The 14,999-nt window shown below is 38.3% G+C and overlaps 1 protein-coding gene across 14 annotated transcripts in view; it reads left to right on the top strand.

Moving 5' to 3' along the window:
- The window catches only part of ALKBH8 (alkB homolog 8, tRNA methyltransferase), a 77,506-nt gene that overhangs the window by 20,204 nt on the left and 42,303 nt on the right, over positions 1-14,999 (top strand). For 12 of the 14 annotated variants that reach the window (XM_040482865.1, XM_040482864.1, XM_040482862.1 and 9 more), the window contains 6 exons: positions 351-486; positions 3,018-3,255; positions 6,070-6,201; positions 6,860-6,955; positions 8,278-8,382; positions 9,482-9,552. In XM_040482865.1, the coding sequence (XP_040338799.1) occupies positions 358-486; positions 3,018-3,255; positions 6,070-6,201; positions 6,860-6,955; positions 8,278-8,382; positions 9,482-9,552 (771 nt within the window). In that variant the 5' untranslated portion in view covers positions 351-357. The remainder of the gene's footprint in view (positions 1-350; positions 487-3,017; positions 3,256-6,069; positions 6,202-6,859; positions 6,956-8,277; positions 8,383-9,481; positions 9,553-14,999) is intronic. The other 2 variants (XM_040482873.1, XM_040482872.1) reach the window with 1 other exon arrangement.

The following is a 14,999-nucleotide window of genomic DNA, read 5'->3' as shown; positions in this document are numbered from 1 at the left end:
TGGCACATTTTACCTAGGCCGTCATAAGTAAGGGGATATATTCCTGTGGGTGATAGAGTGCATTTAATAGAGCTAAAGCATTGGAAAGTTTTGTAGAACCTCCAGAGATACTCTTAGATGTCCTTGCTTCTTTGTTACCTTCTTAAATATGTCTTTGTTGTCCAGGCATCTGTTTGTTTTCACTTCTCTTGGTTGGTGAAAAGTAAAGTAAACATTTTTAAATATTGTCACATAGAAGTATCTATAAACTATAGAATATACGCATAGCATCATTAGAATTCCCTTTGGGATTCTTAAGGTTGACATTTTGTATCTTTTTTTTTTTTTTTTTTTTTTTATTTTTTTTTTAGTACTGCCATGGACAGCAACCATCAAAGTAATTACAAACTGAATAAAACTGAGAAGAAGTTCTTAAGGAAACAGATTAAAGCCAGGCATACTTTGCTGAGACATGAAGGCATTGAGACAGTATCGTATGCCACCCAGGTGACCTAAAACTATTATTTGAATGTAAACGTATTACCATGTTATTGTTACAGTAATATTCATTAGTAATTGCTCAGAGAAGGTGGCTATGATTGTTCAGTCATGTGATACATCTCTACCAAATGTGCATACGATAGTACCTGCTAACCTTGGATTTGGGGACATACTTTGAATTTCCGTTGATTGTGTTGGTTGAATTATGGGTGCATATTAATGATACACTGTATATATACACTGTATAACTGTTTATGGTTTACAGAGTGTCATTACATTCATTATTATATTTAATTCCTTAAGAATTCTTACATGATAGTTGAGAAAACTAAGGTTCTGAGAGGTTGTGATGCATCCTTTGATATAGTGTGGCTGAACAGGAGACTAGAGCTAGGTCTTTTGTAACCTAATTCAGTCTTCTCCCCTCTATGCCTGACTTCAGTTTTGTTTTAAAGTATTTTGATCGTATGCTATAAAACATTTTTAACTTATTAGAACTTATTTACAAAGGCTTTTCATTTTCCGATGACCATAATTCAATCATATCCATATATATATGGGACTATGAGACGTCTTGGACTGTGGGTTAAGAAGAACTTACTTTAACTCTTAGCTTCTCTTCTTACTTGGACACGGGCAGTGCCTCTGATCTCAGCTCTCTTCATTTGTAAAGACCTGTTCCTGCATCCTTTTTATTCTGTTGGATTGTTAGATGCTAAAGGGAACATGTATGTGATGGTACTTACTAGTCATTAAAATTCCATGTGAATATCAAGTATCTTTTCTGGTTGTAAAGAGTAGGAAGGAAGCTCAGCCATCATGTAACTGAAAGCAGGAGAGAGACATGTCTTTGAGAAGATGAAGCTGGGATTAAAACTTGGGTTTCTTGACTCTCGGACCAGTTCTCCTCCCTTACGTCATGATCACGCTGTCTCCTGTGATGAGTTAAGGTTGACAAATGAGTGCTCTGTTGAGGGGGATTTAAATGAGCGAGGAAAAGGCCCATACTTAGATTTCATTAAGCACCATATCAATGACTTCAGAGAATTAAACTAAAATCCTGTAAAGAGGATAAAATACATAACATTACAAGTGGTTTGCCTGCACACACTTTACTGTTTGTGCCAAGAGCCACCGAGGCTGTGGGACGCTCAGAAGATGAAGCTGGCTTGCTCTCGTGCTCCCAAGTGCAACTTGCTTTCTTTTCCTTCCGGGGTCGTGAAGAGAAGTGGTAAGGAAAGAAATGGGTTAAGTTTCTTTCCTGCCTTGGAGGCTTGTTTCTAGTAGATCTGTTTTCTTAGGATTTCTAGAAGCTTTAATCCCACATTTATGGCTTCCAAAATGTGTTCTTATTTGGGCTTGCTTATTTTTTCTCCACAGTATTTTTTATTTTTATTTTTTAAATATTTATTTATTTTTGGGAGACAGAGTGCAAGCAGGGGAGGGGCAGAGAGAGAGGGAGACACAGAATCTGAAGCAGGCTCCAGGCTCCGAGCTGTCAGCACAGGGCCCAACGCAGGGCTCGAACTCACGGACTTGCGAGATCATGACCTGAGCCAAAGTTGGTTGCTTAACCGACTGAGCCACCCAGGCGCCCCAGAAGAATGTTTTTTAAGGGGTGCTGTGAGATTATAAGAGGTGCCGGGCCATAAGCTTCAGAATAAAAACAGGAAGCTTCTCCCCTCCCCCCCCCACTCCCACCCCTCAAACAAATCTCTGAAATAAAGTTTAATGCAGGACTGCAAATAACAGGCAGGAATCATGAAGCTTACTAAGGAAAAAGTTTTAATTGTAAAATGGCTGAATTACTCAGACACAGAGGAAAATTTTCCTGTTTATGTTCAGCAGAAGCTGTGGTTGATTTTTCCTTGAGTCAGTACCTTTACTTCAGTTTTTAGTAGACATTGTAGCATGGTTATGTCAAAAGTGTGGATTCTGGAAAATGACAGAAGTATAGGTTGGAAACACAACTCCCCCTAATCACTATCTTAACCTACTTTTCATCTCTTCAGTTTCTTCCTTTGTGAAGCGGCGTTAACATTAACCACCTTGTAGGCTTGTTGTGAAGCTTATGTTAACGAGGATTAAGTGGGTAAAAGCATCCATGGTGTAAGGTCTGGCAAAAAGTATTATGTAACTTATTCCTTCTCTACCTCCTTTCTCTTTCATTATGTTAAACTTATATAAACAGTAATAAATGTTATTTTAATTTGTGTGGCCATTAAAAAAGGAATATTTTGCTGAAAGGGCTATTTAAAAATCATCTATTATTTACACATAAGTGTACTTTTTAATCCTCAGTGTTTAATCAATTGTTTTACATACTGTGTATGAAATTAGAAAACCAAATAACCGCCATAAGGAGACCTTTTTTTCCATCTTAATTACACCTTTGTAGAAATCTAATTTAAAAATAGCCTTATTTTTATTTGAAAATAAAATTTCAAATCTTATTTGAAAATAAATGGGTTGATACTAATTGCTCCTGTTTTTTTTGTTTTTGTTTTTGTTTGTGTGTGTGTGTGTGTGTTTCAAAGAGCCTGGTTGTGGCCAATGGTGGATTGGGTAATGGTGTGAGTAGGAACCAGCTGCTCCCAGTGTTAGAGACGTGTGGACCAGTAGATGCTCTCTTAATGCCTCCTAACAAGCCCTACTCATTTGTGAGCTACAAAACTGCAGAAGAATCCAAGAAAGCCTACGTCACCCTCAACGGAAAAGAAATAGTGGATGATTTAGGACAAAAGATCATTCTGTACTTCAATTTTGTGGAAAAAGGTATTAGCATATGGGCATCTTTTAAAACATAGTTGTTGCTTTTGGGTGAGTTTTCTTTTCTTACCTAAGTGAGGAGGTGTGGTTTTTGTGAAACCGAACAGGACATCAGTTAAGTGCCCCCTCTTTCTTTTCAAACCCTCTTTACGCACCTAGTTTGTTCCAGGCATGGGGTAAGTAGCTGAAGGGACGTGAATTAGACATAGCCTCCCTTTAAGGAGCTGGGCCTACCAGCCCAACAGTGTGTGTATTGTGTATGTCACGTAGTTTGGAATCCTGGTGTGTTTTTCAAAATTTAATGGTGAGGATTCAGATTACCAGTTTTGCAATCTACCCAGATGCTTTCAGTTTAGCACTTTAGAATTAATTGTGATCCAGATGACTGTGTGCCAGACTTCAATTTACGGAGGCTACCCGTTAGCCGCCAGACCCCTACAGCTTTATAGTGGCAGCGTCCAGTAGAACTCGCTGTGATGATGCAAATGTTCAGACGTTCATAGTGGCACTGTCCAACATGATTGTGGGATTGAGGAACTGATTTTTTAATTTAATTTTATTTAAGGTAACTAATTTAAATAAAAGCTTTATAGGCTGATTTACAAAGCTGCTAGGGAGATTATTATGTCTCTTCACCTTTGTCCCATGGAAATGAGATGAACTTTGACTTAGACATCTGATCTCCTATTAAATTCACTTGCCACCTCTTTTTTTTTTTTTAAGTTTATTTATTTATTTTGAGAGAGGGAGAGAGTACAAGCAGGGGAGGGGCAGAGAGAGACGGAGAGAGAGAGAATCCCAAGCAGGCTTCACATTGCAGTGAGGAGCCCGACATGGGGCTCAATCTCACGAACCATGAGGTCATGACCTGAGCTGAAACCGAGAATTGGACACTTACGTTATTGAGCCACCCACGTGCCCCTAACTTGTCACCTCTTCAGACAATGTCATGTTTTGTTCAGGTATCCTGGGGACTGGTAGGTGAGCATAATCTGACCAAATTTATGTGTTGGTAAAGTAAGACTCAAAGGAAACTTTTTAAAACTTTTTAAAGATCTATTTTAGGTGTTATAATTTTCAGTATCTGTATGTGTTTAATTTAAAATCTGGCTTAAGCTTTGCAGATTGAAAAAAAAAACATATCTAGTATGTGTTTATGATTGGCTTTTGAAAACTGAATGGTTTGGGAGTAAGTTTTAATTAGAAAATACTGTCTTTGGGTTTTCTCCTAGTCAGTATGTTGAACACCCTGTAAGAAATTGCCCAAAGTGAGTTCTAGAGTGTTCTTTATTTGAAATTCCGTGTTAGATACAGATGTACTTTCAAGACTGTTGTTATCATGTTTATAACCTTGGAAAAAATTCTTTTTAAAACATTTTTTTTTTAAGTTTATTTATTTTGAGAGAGAGTATGAGCAGGAGAGGGGCAAAGGGGGACAGGAGAGAGAGAATGCCAAGCAGGCTACATGCTGTCGGCGGAGAGCCTGATGTGGGGCTTGAACTCGGGAACTGTGAGATCATGACCTGAACCCAAATGAAGAGTTGGGCACTTAACCAAATGAGCCACCCAGGTGCCCCCACCTTGAGATAATTCTTGGTAGAAATGAATAGACAATAGAGTTGTGTCACAGATGTTCTGATAATCACCACCAGAGAGCCACTGAGTAACAAATACAAGGGGTATTTTTAATCTTTTTTTAAATGTAATTTTAGAAAACTAAGTATGAATTTCTTATACTATAAATTGCCTATCTTTAAGGAATTTTCCCCAAGTGTTTCTTACATAATTTAAACAAATAATATAATGCCTGACATACAGTAAACACTTTGGTAAATATTTATCAGGTTATTCACTATTTGTATTTCTGAAATAGTAATAAAATCTAGTAGACATTTATATTATTATTGTTGTGAATTTTTATATTACATGATTCAAAGATGAAAACTCTTCAGCAGAAAAGCTTTAGAAATCACGTCTAACATGAACAGTGAGATCCCTAATGATAAATGTGAATTGCACTGTTCCCTTTAATCATAAATTCTATCTTTTTTTTCTTTCACGGTTGCATCTATCTTAAACTTTAAGGACACAAGGACTTAAATTATTTTAATATATACCAAATAATTCCTTAATGCATCAACTCTACAATGATATTTTTATTTCTTTAGAATAAGTTTTATGTTGTTTTACCTTTTTCTGTTACTTGACCATAGTTAGTATCAAGAACCTAAGGGCCAAAATGAGCATTTAAATTTGTGTTTTCAGTATTTACAGACAATCTAGCTTTTAAATAGAGGAGCATATTGTAGATATTAGGAAAAACCTTGTTTCCTAGTGAGATTTAAAAAGCTCAATCGTGGGGTGCCTGGGTGGCTCAGTTGGTTAAGCATCTGACTTCGCTCATGAATTTGCGGTTTGTGAGTTAGAGCTCCGCGTGGGGCTCTGTGCTGACAGCTCAGAGCCTGGAACCTGCTTCGGTTTCTGTGTCTCCCTCTCTCTCTGTCCCTCCCCTGCTCATGCTCTGTCTCTCAAAAATAAATAAATGTTTAAAAAAATAAAAAAAAAAACTCAATTGTGTTCAAATAATATTGAAGTAAATATTGTTTTATTTGCTGTTGGTAACTGTAGTGGATAAAATGTACCATGATTTTTATCTTGGTCTTTATTTTTATATTTTCCTATGTCATGTGCCTCTAGTGTTCTTATTTATGAATATGAGGATTGGGAATTTTAGGATCTCATAAATGGCTATGGACAGAATTATTTGTATTTAGAAACTGTAAGTTTTGTATGTGACTGTTTTAATTTGGTTTCCCACAGCACAATGGAAAGAGTTGGGGCTTCAGGCCTTACCTCCAGGCCTCATGGTAGTAGAAGAAATTATTTCTTCTGAGGATGAGAAAATGCTTTTGGAAAGTATTAACTGGACAGAAGATACAGGCAATCAAAATGGTAAGTAAAACTTTTAAAATGTGTTATTTAAGTGTCTCTGCAGAATACCACGTTACTGCTCCTTCTTTCCTCCTCCTCCTTTGCTTTATTAAAACTTCTAATATTTCCTCAAAATTATTGGAAGTAGCCTAGATCTAATATTAGGCAAGTCATACCAATAATTCTTAGGAGCATTAATCATAAATGACATTTATATAACTATCAATTTTAAGCTCCAAACTAATTAATATTTATTAGCTAACTTTTGTAGAGCTAACACAGATAAGCCCTTTCACATGTATTATCTTAGTTGATCCTCTCCCCTCTAAGGCACATTTCCTGTGAGGAATCACCAGTTCACAATGCAGTAAGAGCCTCCTGGAGAGTCTTGCAAATTAGTTACCCTGACTCTTTCCGGATCTTTAATGGTCTTGTGATTGGCAGTGTTTGTGTTTAACTCTTTAAAGTTGACTGGAGTGAAAAAAGGGATTGTCACAATTTTAGACTGAAAATGTAGCAGAGGTGAGGTAGAGTGGTTAATTTTATTAACGACAATAATTTAGCAGTTAGCAAAAATTACTATTACTAAGGGAATCTTTACTCACAATTTTGACTTCGAATATACAAAGAAATGCATTTCTTTTTCTCTCAAGTAGTTTATTTTCTTCTCTTCGTATAGTTCAAAAATCTTTAAAGCACAGAAGAGTAAAGCACTTTGGTTATGAATTCCACTATGAAAACAACAATGTGGATAGAGGCAAGCCATTACCTGGGGGTAAGTAATTGTGAATCGGTGACAAATGCTGAGTCAGAAAAGAAAGACTTAATCTATTGGAAGGATGTCATAGTATGTTTCATTTGTCATTTCTAGGTAAACTGGTGAGATAACTGGTTAAATTTAAAACATTTAAATTACATACGTAGTGCAGTTTTGTTATCAAAACTGGATACATATAGCCAAGGCTGAAGTCCCTCTTGAACACCATCCTTAGTCGCATACTTCTCAGAAGTAGTACTGTTAACCGGCTAGTACATTTTATTCCAGTCCTGTAACAAATGAGTTTACATCCCACCAGGGACACCTGTAAAGGTAGATGGTTGTTAGTATGTCATACTCACTATGTTGTGATTATATGTGGTTTGTTCACATATTACGTGTATCCTTCTGCTTGTTCTTTTCCCTTCGTTAAATGTCTGGGAGATCTAATACAGCTTTATAATTTTATTCAGTGTTTAGCGGTAGCTTGTTCAGTTAGTTCCCTGTTGGTAGACATTTAGGTTGTTTCTACTTGTTAGCTGTTATAAATAGTGCTGCTGTGAGTGTCTTTGTGCCCGCCTGTCATGCAGTAAGTCAGGAGAAGTAGAATAGTTAGATCAAGGTTGTGTTCATTTGAAAATGTTAGTAGACACTGAAAAATTACCCCCTAAAGCAGCTGTGTCGACATATTCTTACCAAGCGTGTACCTCCTCTCTCACCCGCCACGCCAACGTTTGATGCTGTAAAACTTTTAACTTTCTGTTATTTTTGACTCCAGTGAAAGTAAGTTGGTTCTACTTTGAAAGCTGTGTTTTGTTTTTGTTTTTTAAATATTTTATTTTTTTAAAGTAATCTCTGTACCTAACATGGGGCTTGAACTCACAACCCAGAGATCAAGAGTCTCATGATCTTATCAGCTGAGCCAGCCAGGTGCCCTGAAAACTGTGTTTTTCTAAAGGGAAATGCCTTGGAATAACTAAGTTAAATTTAAATTTAATTTAAAATAATTAAAATAATTTAAAAAGAGCGGTCAGGCTAATTTCTAGTATATAACAGTAACTTTTATAATCTTATTGCTGTTTTACAAAATACCAAAATTGTCAGCACAATTGTTCTTTTGGATACTTTATTGATTAAAATCAATAAAATAACTTCAGAAGCTTCTCAAGAAGGTTTTGTTTTTATTTTTATTTTGTTTTGCGTTATGGGTCTATTGCTGCATTTGGATCTGACTGCGAAATTAAAAGCTGCGTGATTTTTCTCACAGTGACTTTATTCTTGAGTAAAACATGCAAAGTAAATATTTTAATATGTTTCACCTTTATGGTTACCGACATCAGGTCTTCCTGACATTTGTGATGGCATTTTGGAGAAATGGTTGAAAGAAGGTTACATTAAACACAAACCCGATCAGTTGACTGTAAACCAGTATGAACCTGGACATGGTGAGTGCTTCTTATTTTAATACTCCAACCACATATTTCATAACGAAGTAGAGTATGCAACTCCCTAAAATCAAGGATATTATTTTTTATCTTGAACTATCTCTTCACAGTAATTTGCTTGTGTTTGTTACATGTAAGGCAAACGTTAATCCCTTGAGGAACTTCTCAAAGTGTAGGTAAGCAGGCTGACATAGTTGCTGTGTGATTTTTTTTTTTTTTTTTGTGATTTCTTTTTTTGTTCACTTCTCTACGTTTCATTTAGAGAGGGGGGAGATTGTTTTAAGGACATAGGAGACAAGTGTGATAGAGGTTCCAGATAATTTACAGATACCTGGTCTCTCTCTTCTTTCCCCTCAGAAGGTGAAGACAATTCTAGGATGGTACGTCAGTGAAAAAATCTTTAGGGTCCTGATTTTTTTGCATTTATTAGCATCTTCATTTGATGTTTGTAGTAACGAAATGGTCTTAAGGATCTGACTAATGTCAGACATTGTGGGGTTTTGTTTTTTTTTCTGCTTTTATCACAATGTATTATAATTGCCTGTTTACCTATCAGTGTTCTTGGTCTCTATGTTCCTTGAGGACAGGGGTACATCTTACTTGTTTTATGTACTCATACCATGTGGCAAAGTTCCTTTTTCTAGGAAATACTCAATTAACATAGATGAGAAATGGGTAGTGGAAGCCACATGTTAATTATTGATAGGCTTGGTCCTCACACCTGGATGTCGCTTTTGCCCTGCGTGTACTTGGGGATCCAGTGTTCAAGGAGAACGTGACTTTGGTGTTTATCTTTCACACGTTTCTCTTGGGCTGGGACCGGGTCATTGTCCTAGGTCAGCAGTGACTCTCACGTTTTGGTTTCAAAATTGAGTGCCAGTGGCACTTCATCATGAAGTTAAGATATTTTTAGTTGAGATTTAGTTTGATTTTGTTTAGTCACGTTCACCCTAAATGTTTCCTTTTAACTAAAATTATCCTCCACTCCCGATTATCACACAGTGTTCTCAACCATAGTAATGAGAGGCTGTGTTTAGAGTCATCTTAAATCTGCTAAAAGGAAAAATGAAGTGACATGTTATTTTATTTTCTGTCCCAGGAATTCCTGCTCATATTGACACACATTCTGCTTTTGAGGATGAGATTATTTCTCTCAGTCTGGGGTCAGAGGTAAACGTTCACACATTTTTATTAGCTATCTACAACTCTATTACCTTATCGGATGCCAGGAAAACCCCTGTAATTTGATTTTTCACACATTTCACCTGAAGCCCTTGACTACAATCCAGACTGGCCTTACCCATGCAGCACTGCCATCTAGTGGCGGAAGGCGGTAGCTGCCGGCCACGCAGAAAGGAAACAAAACAGAAATGTGCGTGTCCAGAATTTTGATGCTTTTTCACATATATTAAGTGATTTGGTCTCTTCACGACACCTGAGCAGTACACGGTAATATCCTCATTTTTACAGATAAAGAATAAGTGGCTCATGTGTATTCATTGACTTGTTCGTATCGCTGCACTTTACTTGAACTACTAAAGAAGATGTGAAAAGTGTGATTTCCAGTGATGGTTGCAAACTGCAGATAGAGTTTTAGTTAAAAATCAGAACTTTAAGGGGCGCCTGGGTGGCGCAGTCGGTTAAGCGTCCGACTTCAGCCAGGTCACGATCTCGCGGTCCGTGAGTTCGAGCCCCGCGTCGGGCTCTGGGCTGATGGCTCAGAGCCTGGAGCCTGTTTCCGATTCTGTGTCTCCCTCTCTCTCTGCTCCTCCCCCGTTCATGCTCTGTCTCTCTCTGTCCCAAAAATAAATAAACGTTGAAAAAAAAAATTAAAAAAAAAAAATCAGAACTTTAAGTCCAGAAGAACCCTTAACATATGAGGTCATCTGATCTAACTAGAGGTTGCCTCAAAATCTAATCTTGTTGCCGAGGGCCGATACTGTTGACTAGGGGGTTTGTTTGTTTGTTTGTTTTTTTAAAGGATATTTATTTTGAGAGAGAGAGAGAGAGAGAGTGAGCGAGAATCCCAAGCAGGCTCCAGGCTGTCAGCACAGAGCCTGATGCGGGGCTGGAACTCATGAACTGTGAGATCATGACCTGGGCCAAAACCAAGAGTCGGACACTTAACTGACTGAGCCACCCAGGTGCCCCAAGTGCTTTGGCTTGTTAACCCATGCTGAGCTCGTGTGATCATGTTGATTCTGGGACAAGCAAGCTAGTGTCATTTGATGAGACGGAACCATTGTATCAGCTACATGTGTGGATTTTTTGTTAAATGCTTTAAAAAGTAATGAGGATGGGTAGGAAAAAGAAAAAGGTCTTCTTTGTCTAGCTTATTTTTATCTTCTTAATACTGGCTTATGGCTCTAGGGGAGCAGTAAAGAACATCTTTGTCCTTTCCTCTCAACTGTGTACTGAACTGAGAAAGGAGACATAACTGGAGATCAGACTGCCCTAGATCTGTAGCCATGTTCGTGTTAATACTTCCCCTTTGAGTTAAGAGACACGTCGTCCTTGTCCCTGGCACAGCCAGATGGCTGGACACCGTCCTCATAGAGGCAGAGACTTCCCCTAAAACAGGACTTGGAGGAGCATATATTAGGTTCTGCAAGCCAGCTAGATCTGAAAGAGAGAGGAAAGAGCTCAGCCAGATGCGTGGCCCCAGGCAAGCCACTCTGTGGAAGCCAGGCCTTCTCTCCTGGGAAGTTAGGGGTGGGAGTGGGATGGGGAGGAAAGCCTGGTATGTTCTATACTTTCACTCCAGGGGACATTCCCTCCCCTCCTGGGGAAATAGGAGGACTGGGAACTAAGTGTCCCCCCACAGCCGAAAGTTGTAGAGAAGGGACAGTGTGCCCCTTACCTGCACCGATAATCTGCTGTATTTGTTGTCTCCACTTGGTGTCTCTGAAGGCACATAACTGTTAGCTGCCAGTTTGCATGGTGGGGATCTTGGTTACAGCTGGCCTGGTAAGAGCAGGAAAGCATCCATGTTATACATTATGACAAGAACAGCAGATTTTCTTGTAAATGAGTTTTTGAGGGGTAGAGAATCTTTCTAACTTGGGGAAAAATATTCACTCGACAGGTAAGTTTGTCATGCTATTTAAAAAGTTGACTGTATTTGGAGCCCTTTGTCTCATATGAAAAATGGCATTAACATCAGCTCTTGCCTGGCTGAAGGATTGGGGGCTAGCGTATGCGGACTGCGTTCTAACTCTGAGCACTGGGTACATGTAGAGACGTCTTACTAAGGGGGAGCTACTTCTGGGGCTCCTTCCGGGAAGGTGTATCAAAAGGAAGGTTACATTCCCATGGCCTCAAAATAAGATTTCCAGTGGTCACCAGAAAAGTGACCTCAGCTTTTCCTCTTGAATTTACCCACTGTCACACCTGGGCCGTGTGCTGTTTGCTTTTTCCTACTGTGCAATTGCTCGTTCTTTATCCCCGACCTGGAACTGGCTCCCAGACTTCTGTCCTTTTTTTCTCTATGTTCTCAGCCTTGACATCCTTAATTGTTGTAAGAAATGTATTACAGTGTCTATCCCAGTAATAATTTGTCAGCATAACCTTTTTTTTTTTAGTGTTTGTTTTGTTTGTTTCTCCTTGCCCAAAATCTTTGAGATTATATTTAGCTCTTGACTTGCTTGCTTTTCCTAGAAAATTTCTGAGAACTCCTAATTTTTTTGAGTATAATTGACTTACAATATTATATTGAGTTCAGGTGTGATGTAATGATTTGATATTTACATATATTACAAACTGATCAGCCATAGCAAGTCTGGTTACCTTCTGTCACCCTGCAAAGTCCATATGTATCACATCAAGATTCATGGAAAGACTGTCCAGACGGTTACCACAGTGGGCACAGATCGCTGCTGGCATTAAACACAGAGATATTTAGAGAAGTACTAATTTTATAAGAAGTTGGTTTATCCGTAAATATTTTTCATATTGGTTTCTTTTTTCTTTTAAGATTTTTATCTTATTTTAAAAAATTTTAGCATTTTTTTCAAAGTTTATTTATTTATTTTGAGAGAGGGGGAGAGAGAGGGAGAGAGAGCACATGTGAGCAGGTGAGGGGCAGAGAGAGAGACGGATAGAGACAGAATCTAAAGCAGGCTCCAGGCTCTGAGCTGTCAGCACAGCCCGATGAAGGGCTCAAACCCACGGACTGTGAGAGCATGACCTGAGCCAAAGTCGGACGCTCAACCGACTGAGCCACCCAGGCGCCCTGGACAGTTATTTTCGTTATAGTACAGTCAACATGGCACTGGGCCACATCTTCATTTTCCTTTTTATCCAGTGTGTCCCTAACATTCAGAACTTTTGTGGATGAGTAGGTCTGCTGGTTTGTGGGCCAGAAATAAATGCTTTCCCTTACTTGGTCATGTTCATTTTTATAATCAAATTCTGTTTTCACTTAAGTATTTTCTCAAACTTGTGTTCGGAAGATTCCTATATTTGTGTAATATTCTCATCTTACAAGGTCTCTTGGGAGCCAAAATTCCCTTTTGTGTCAGTTGGGCAAATGAGGGTCTGCCGACAGTTTTTAAAGTGTACTCTTTATCTCCTTTATATGCAGTAATATTCATGCCCTAACAGTAAGGATAATGGCAAAGAGATATGTCTATTTTGGCCAGTAATCTGCTAACAGAGTCTGTTTCGTGGTGTGACATCATAAAATAGAACATTTTGTTGTATTCGAGGTCTTCTAAGTACCAATTCTTGGATCTTTTCAGGTAGAATTCGTACATTTGCTTCGTAGCAAGATAGCAGCATTATTGTCACTCCAGGTATGTAGAACTAGAATAAAATTTATCAGTTGAGTGCAGAAAACTACACAATAGAGTCAATTTTAGGAGATGTAGTTGGATCCACTGGTTGGCTGCTTATTGAGAAGTCACTGATTTGGGGATAATATTAGTAAAGATACATGTGTATTGTAAACATTTTGTTTTACCTCACATATAAATTTACTCACCAGTATTTTGATGTAGGTCCTTTCTGTGAGAGTCCACGGTCTGCCTTGTCTTTACAGTTTTCATTCCTTTAAAGTGAAGCAAAGCTTAAAGACATCTATGGAACCTTCCATAGGTTTAAGGTTTTTTAAGGTTTTAGGTTTTGATGTTTTTATTTCTAAGGTTTTATTATTGAGCTGTCACATCTGTTACAATGTTTATTATTTTGCCCACTTCTACTGAGTCTTTCAACAGCATTCAACCTGATTTATAGAGAAAAAAACCTATCTTCTCTTAAGTCAGTTTCATCGGTTTGCATAACAGATGATTAAATCGAGTAACCGCAGAACATTTGTGGATGGCACAGAGTGCTTCACTTGCTCACGTACAGCCCAGCCAGTGAGAGTAGAGGTCCGACAGTGTGTCGGAGAGTGGCCGAGGATCAGCAGACACTCAGGGCGTGAGTGTACTTTCTAGAAGTAATGGAGCCGGTTGGTTGGTCAAATAGATAACCTCTTAAAAGAGTTTTTATTTTTACTTTTTTAAATTTTGTTTTTTATTTTTTAAACTTTACATCCAAATTAGTTAGCATATAGTGCAACAATGATTTCAGGAGTGGATTCCTTAGTGCCCCTTACCCATTCAGCCCATCCTCCCTTCCACACCCCTTCCAGTAACCCTCAGTTCTCCATATTTATGAGTGTCTTCTCTTTTGTCCCCCTCCCTGTTTTTATATTATTTTTGTTTCCCTTCCTTTATGGTCATCTGTTTTGTCTCTTAAAGGCCTCATATGAATGAAGTCATCTGATATTTGTCTTTTTCTGATGGACTAATTTCACTTAGCATAATACCCTCCAGTTCCATCCACGTAGTTGCAAATGGCAAGATTTCATTCTTTTTGATTGCCGAGTAATACTCCATTGTATATATATATATATATATATACCACGTCTTCTTTATCCACTCCTCCAATGATGGACATCTGGGCTCTTTCCATACTTTGGCTATTGTCGATAGTGCTGCTATAAACATCGGGGTGCATGTGTCCCTTCAAAACAGCACACCTGTATCCTGTGGATAAATACCTAGTAGTGCAGTTGCTGGGTCATAGGGTAGTTCTATTTTTAGTTTTTTGAGGAACATCCATACTGTTTTCCAGAGTGTCTGCACCAGCTTGCACTGCCACCAACAATGCAAAAGAGATCCTCTTTCTCCGCATCCTCACCAACATCTGTTGTTGCCTGAGTTGTTAATGTTAGCCATTCTGACAGGTGTCAGGTGGTATCTCATTGTGGTTTTCATTTGTATTTCCCTGGTGATGAGTGATGTGGAGCATTTTTTCATGTGTCGATTGGCCATCTGGATGTCTTCTTTGGAGAAGCGTCTATTCATGTCTTTTGCCCATTTATTTACGGGATTATTTGTTTTTTGGGTGTTGAGTTTGATAAGTTCTTTATAGATTTTGGATACTAACCCTTTATCTGATACGTCATTTGCAAATATCTTCTCCCATTCTGTTGGTTGCCTTTTAGTCTTTCTGATTGTTTCCTTCGCTGTGCAGAAGCTTTTTATTTTGATGAGGTCCCAGTAGTTCATTTTTGCTTTTGTTTCCCTTGCCTCCGGAGATGTGTTAAGTAAGAAGTTGCTGCGGGCAAGATC

The sequence above is a fragment of the Herpailurus yagouaroundi genome, unplaced genomic scaffold (genome assembly GCF_014898765.1).
Source record: "Herpailurus yagouaroundi ecotype Mexico unplaced genomic scaffold, PumYag 161, whole genome shotgun sequence".
In the NCBI taxonomy this organism is placed as follows: domain Eukaryota; kingdom Metazoa; phylum Chordata; class Mammalia; order Carnivora; family Felidae; genus Herpailurus; species Herpailurus yagouaroundi.
Note: the sequence above shows the minus strand (reverse complement) of the source record. Positions and strands in the feature narration are given on the sequence as shown.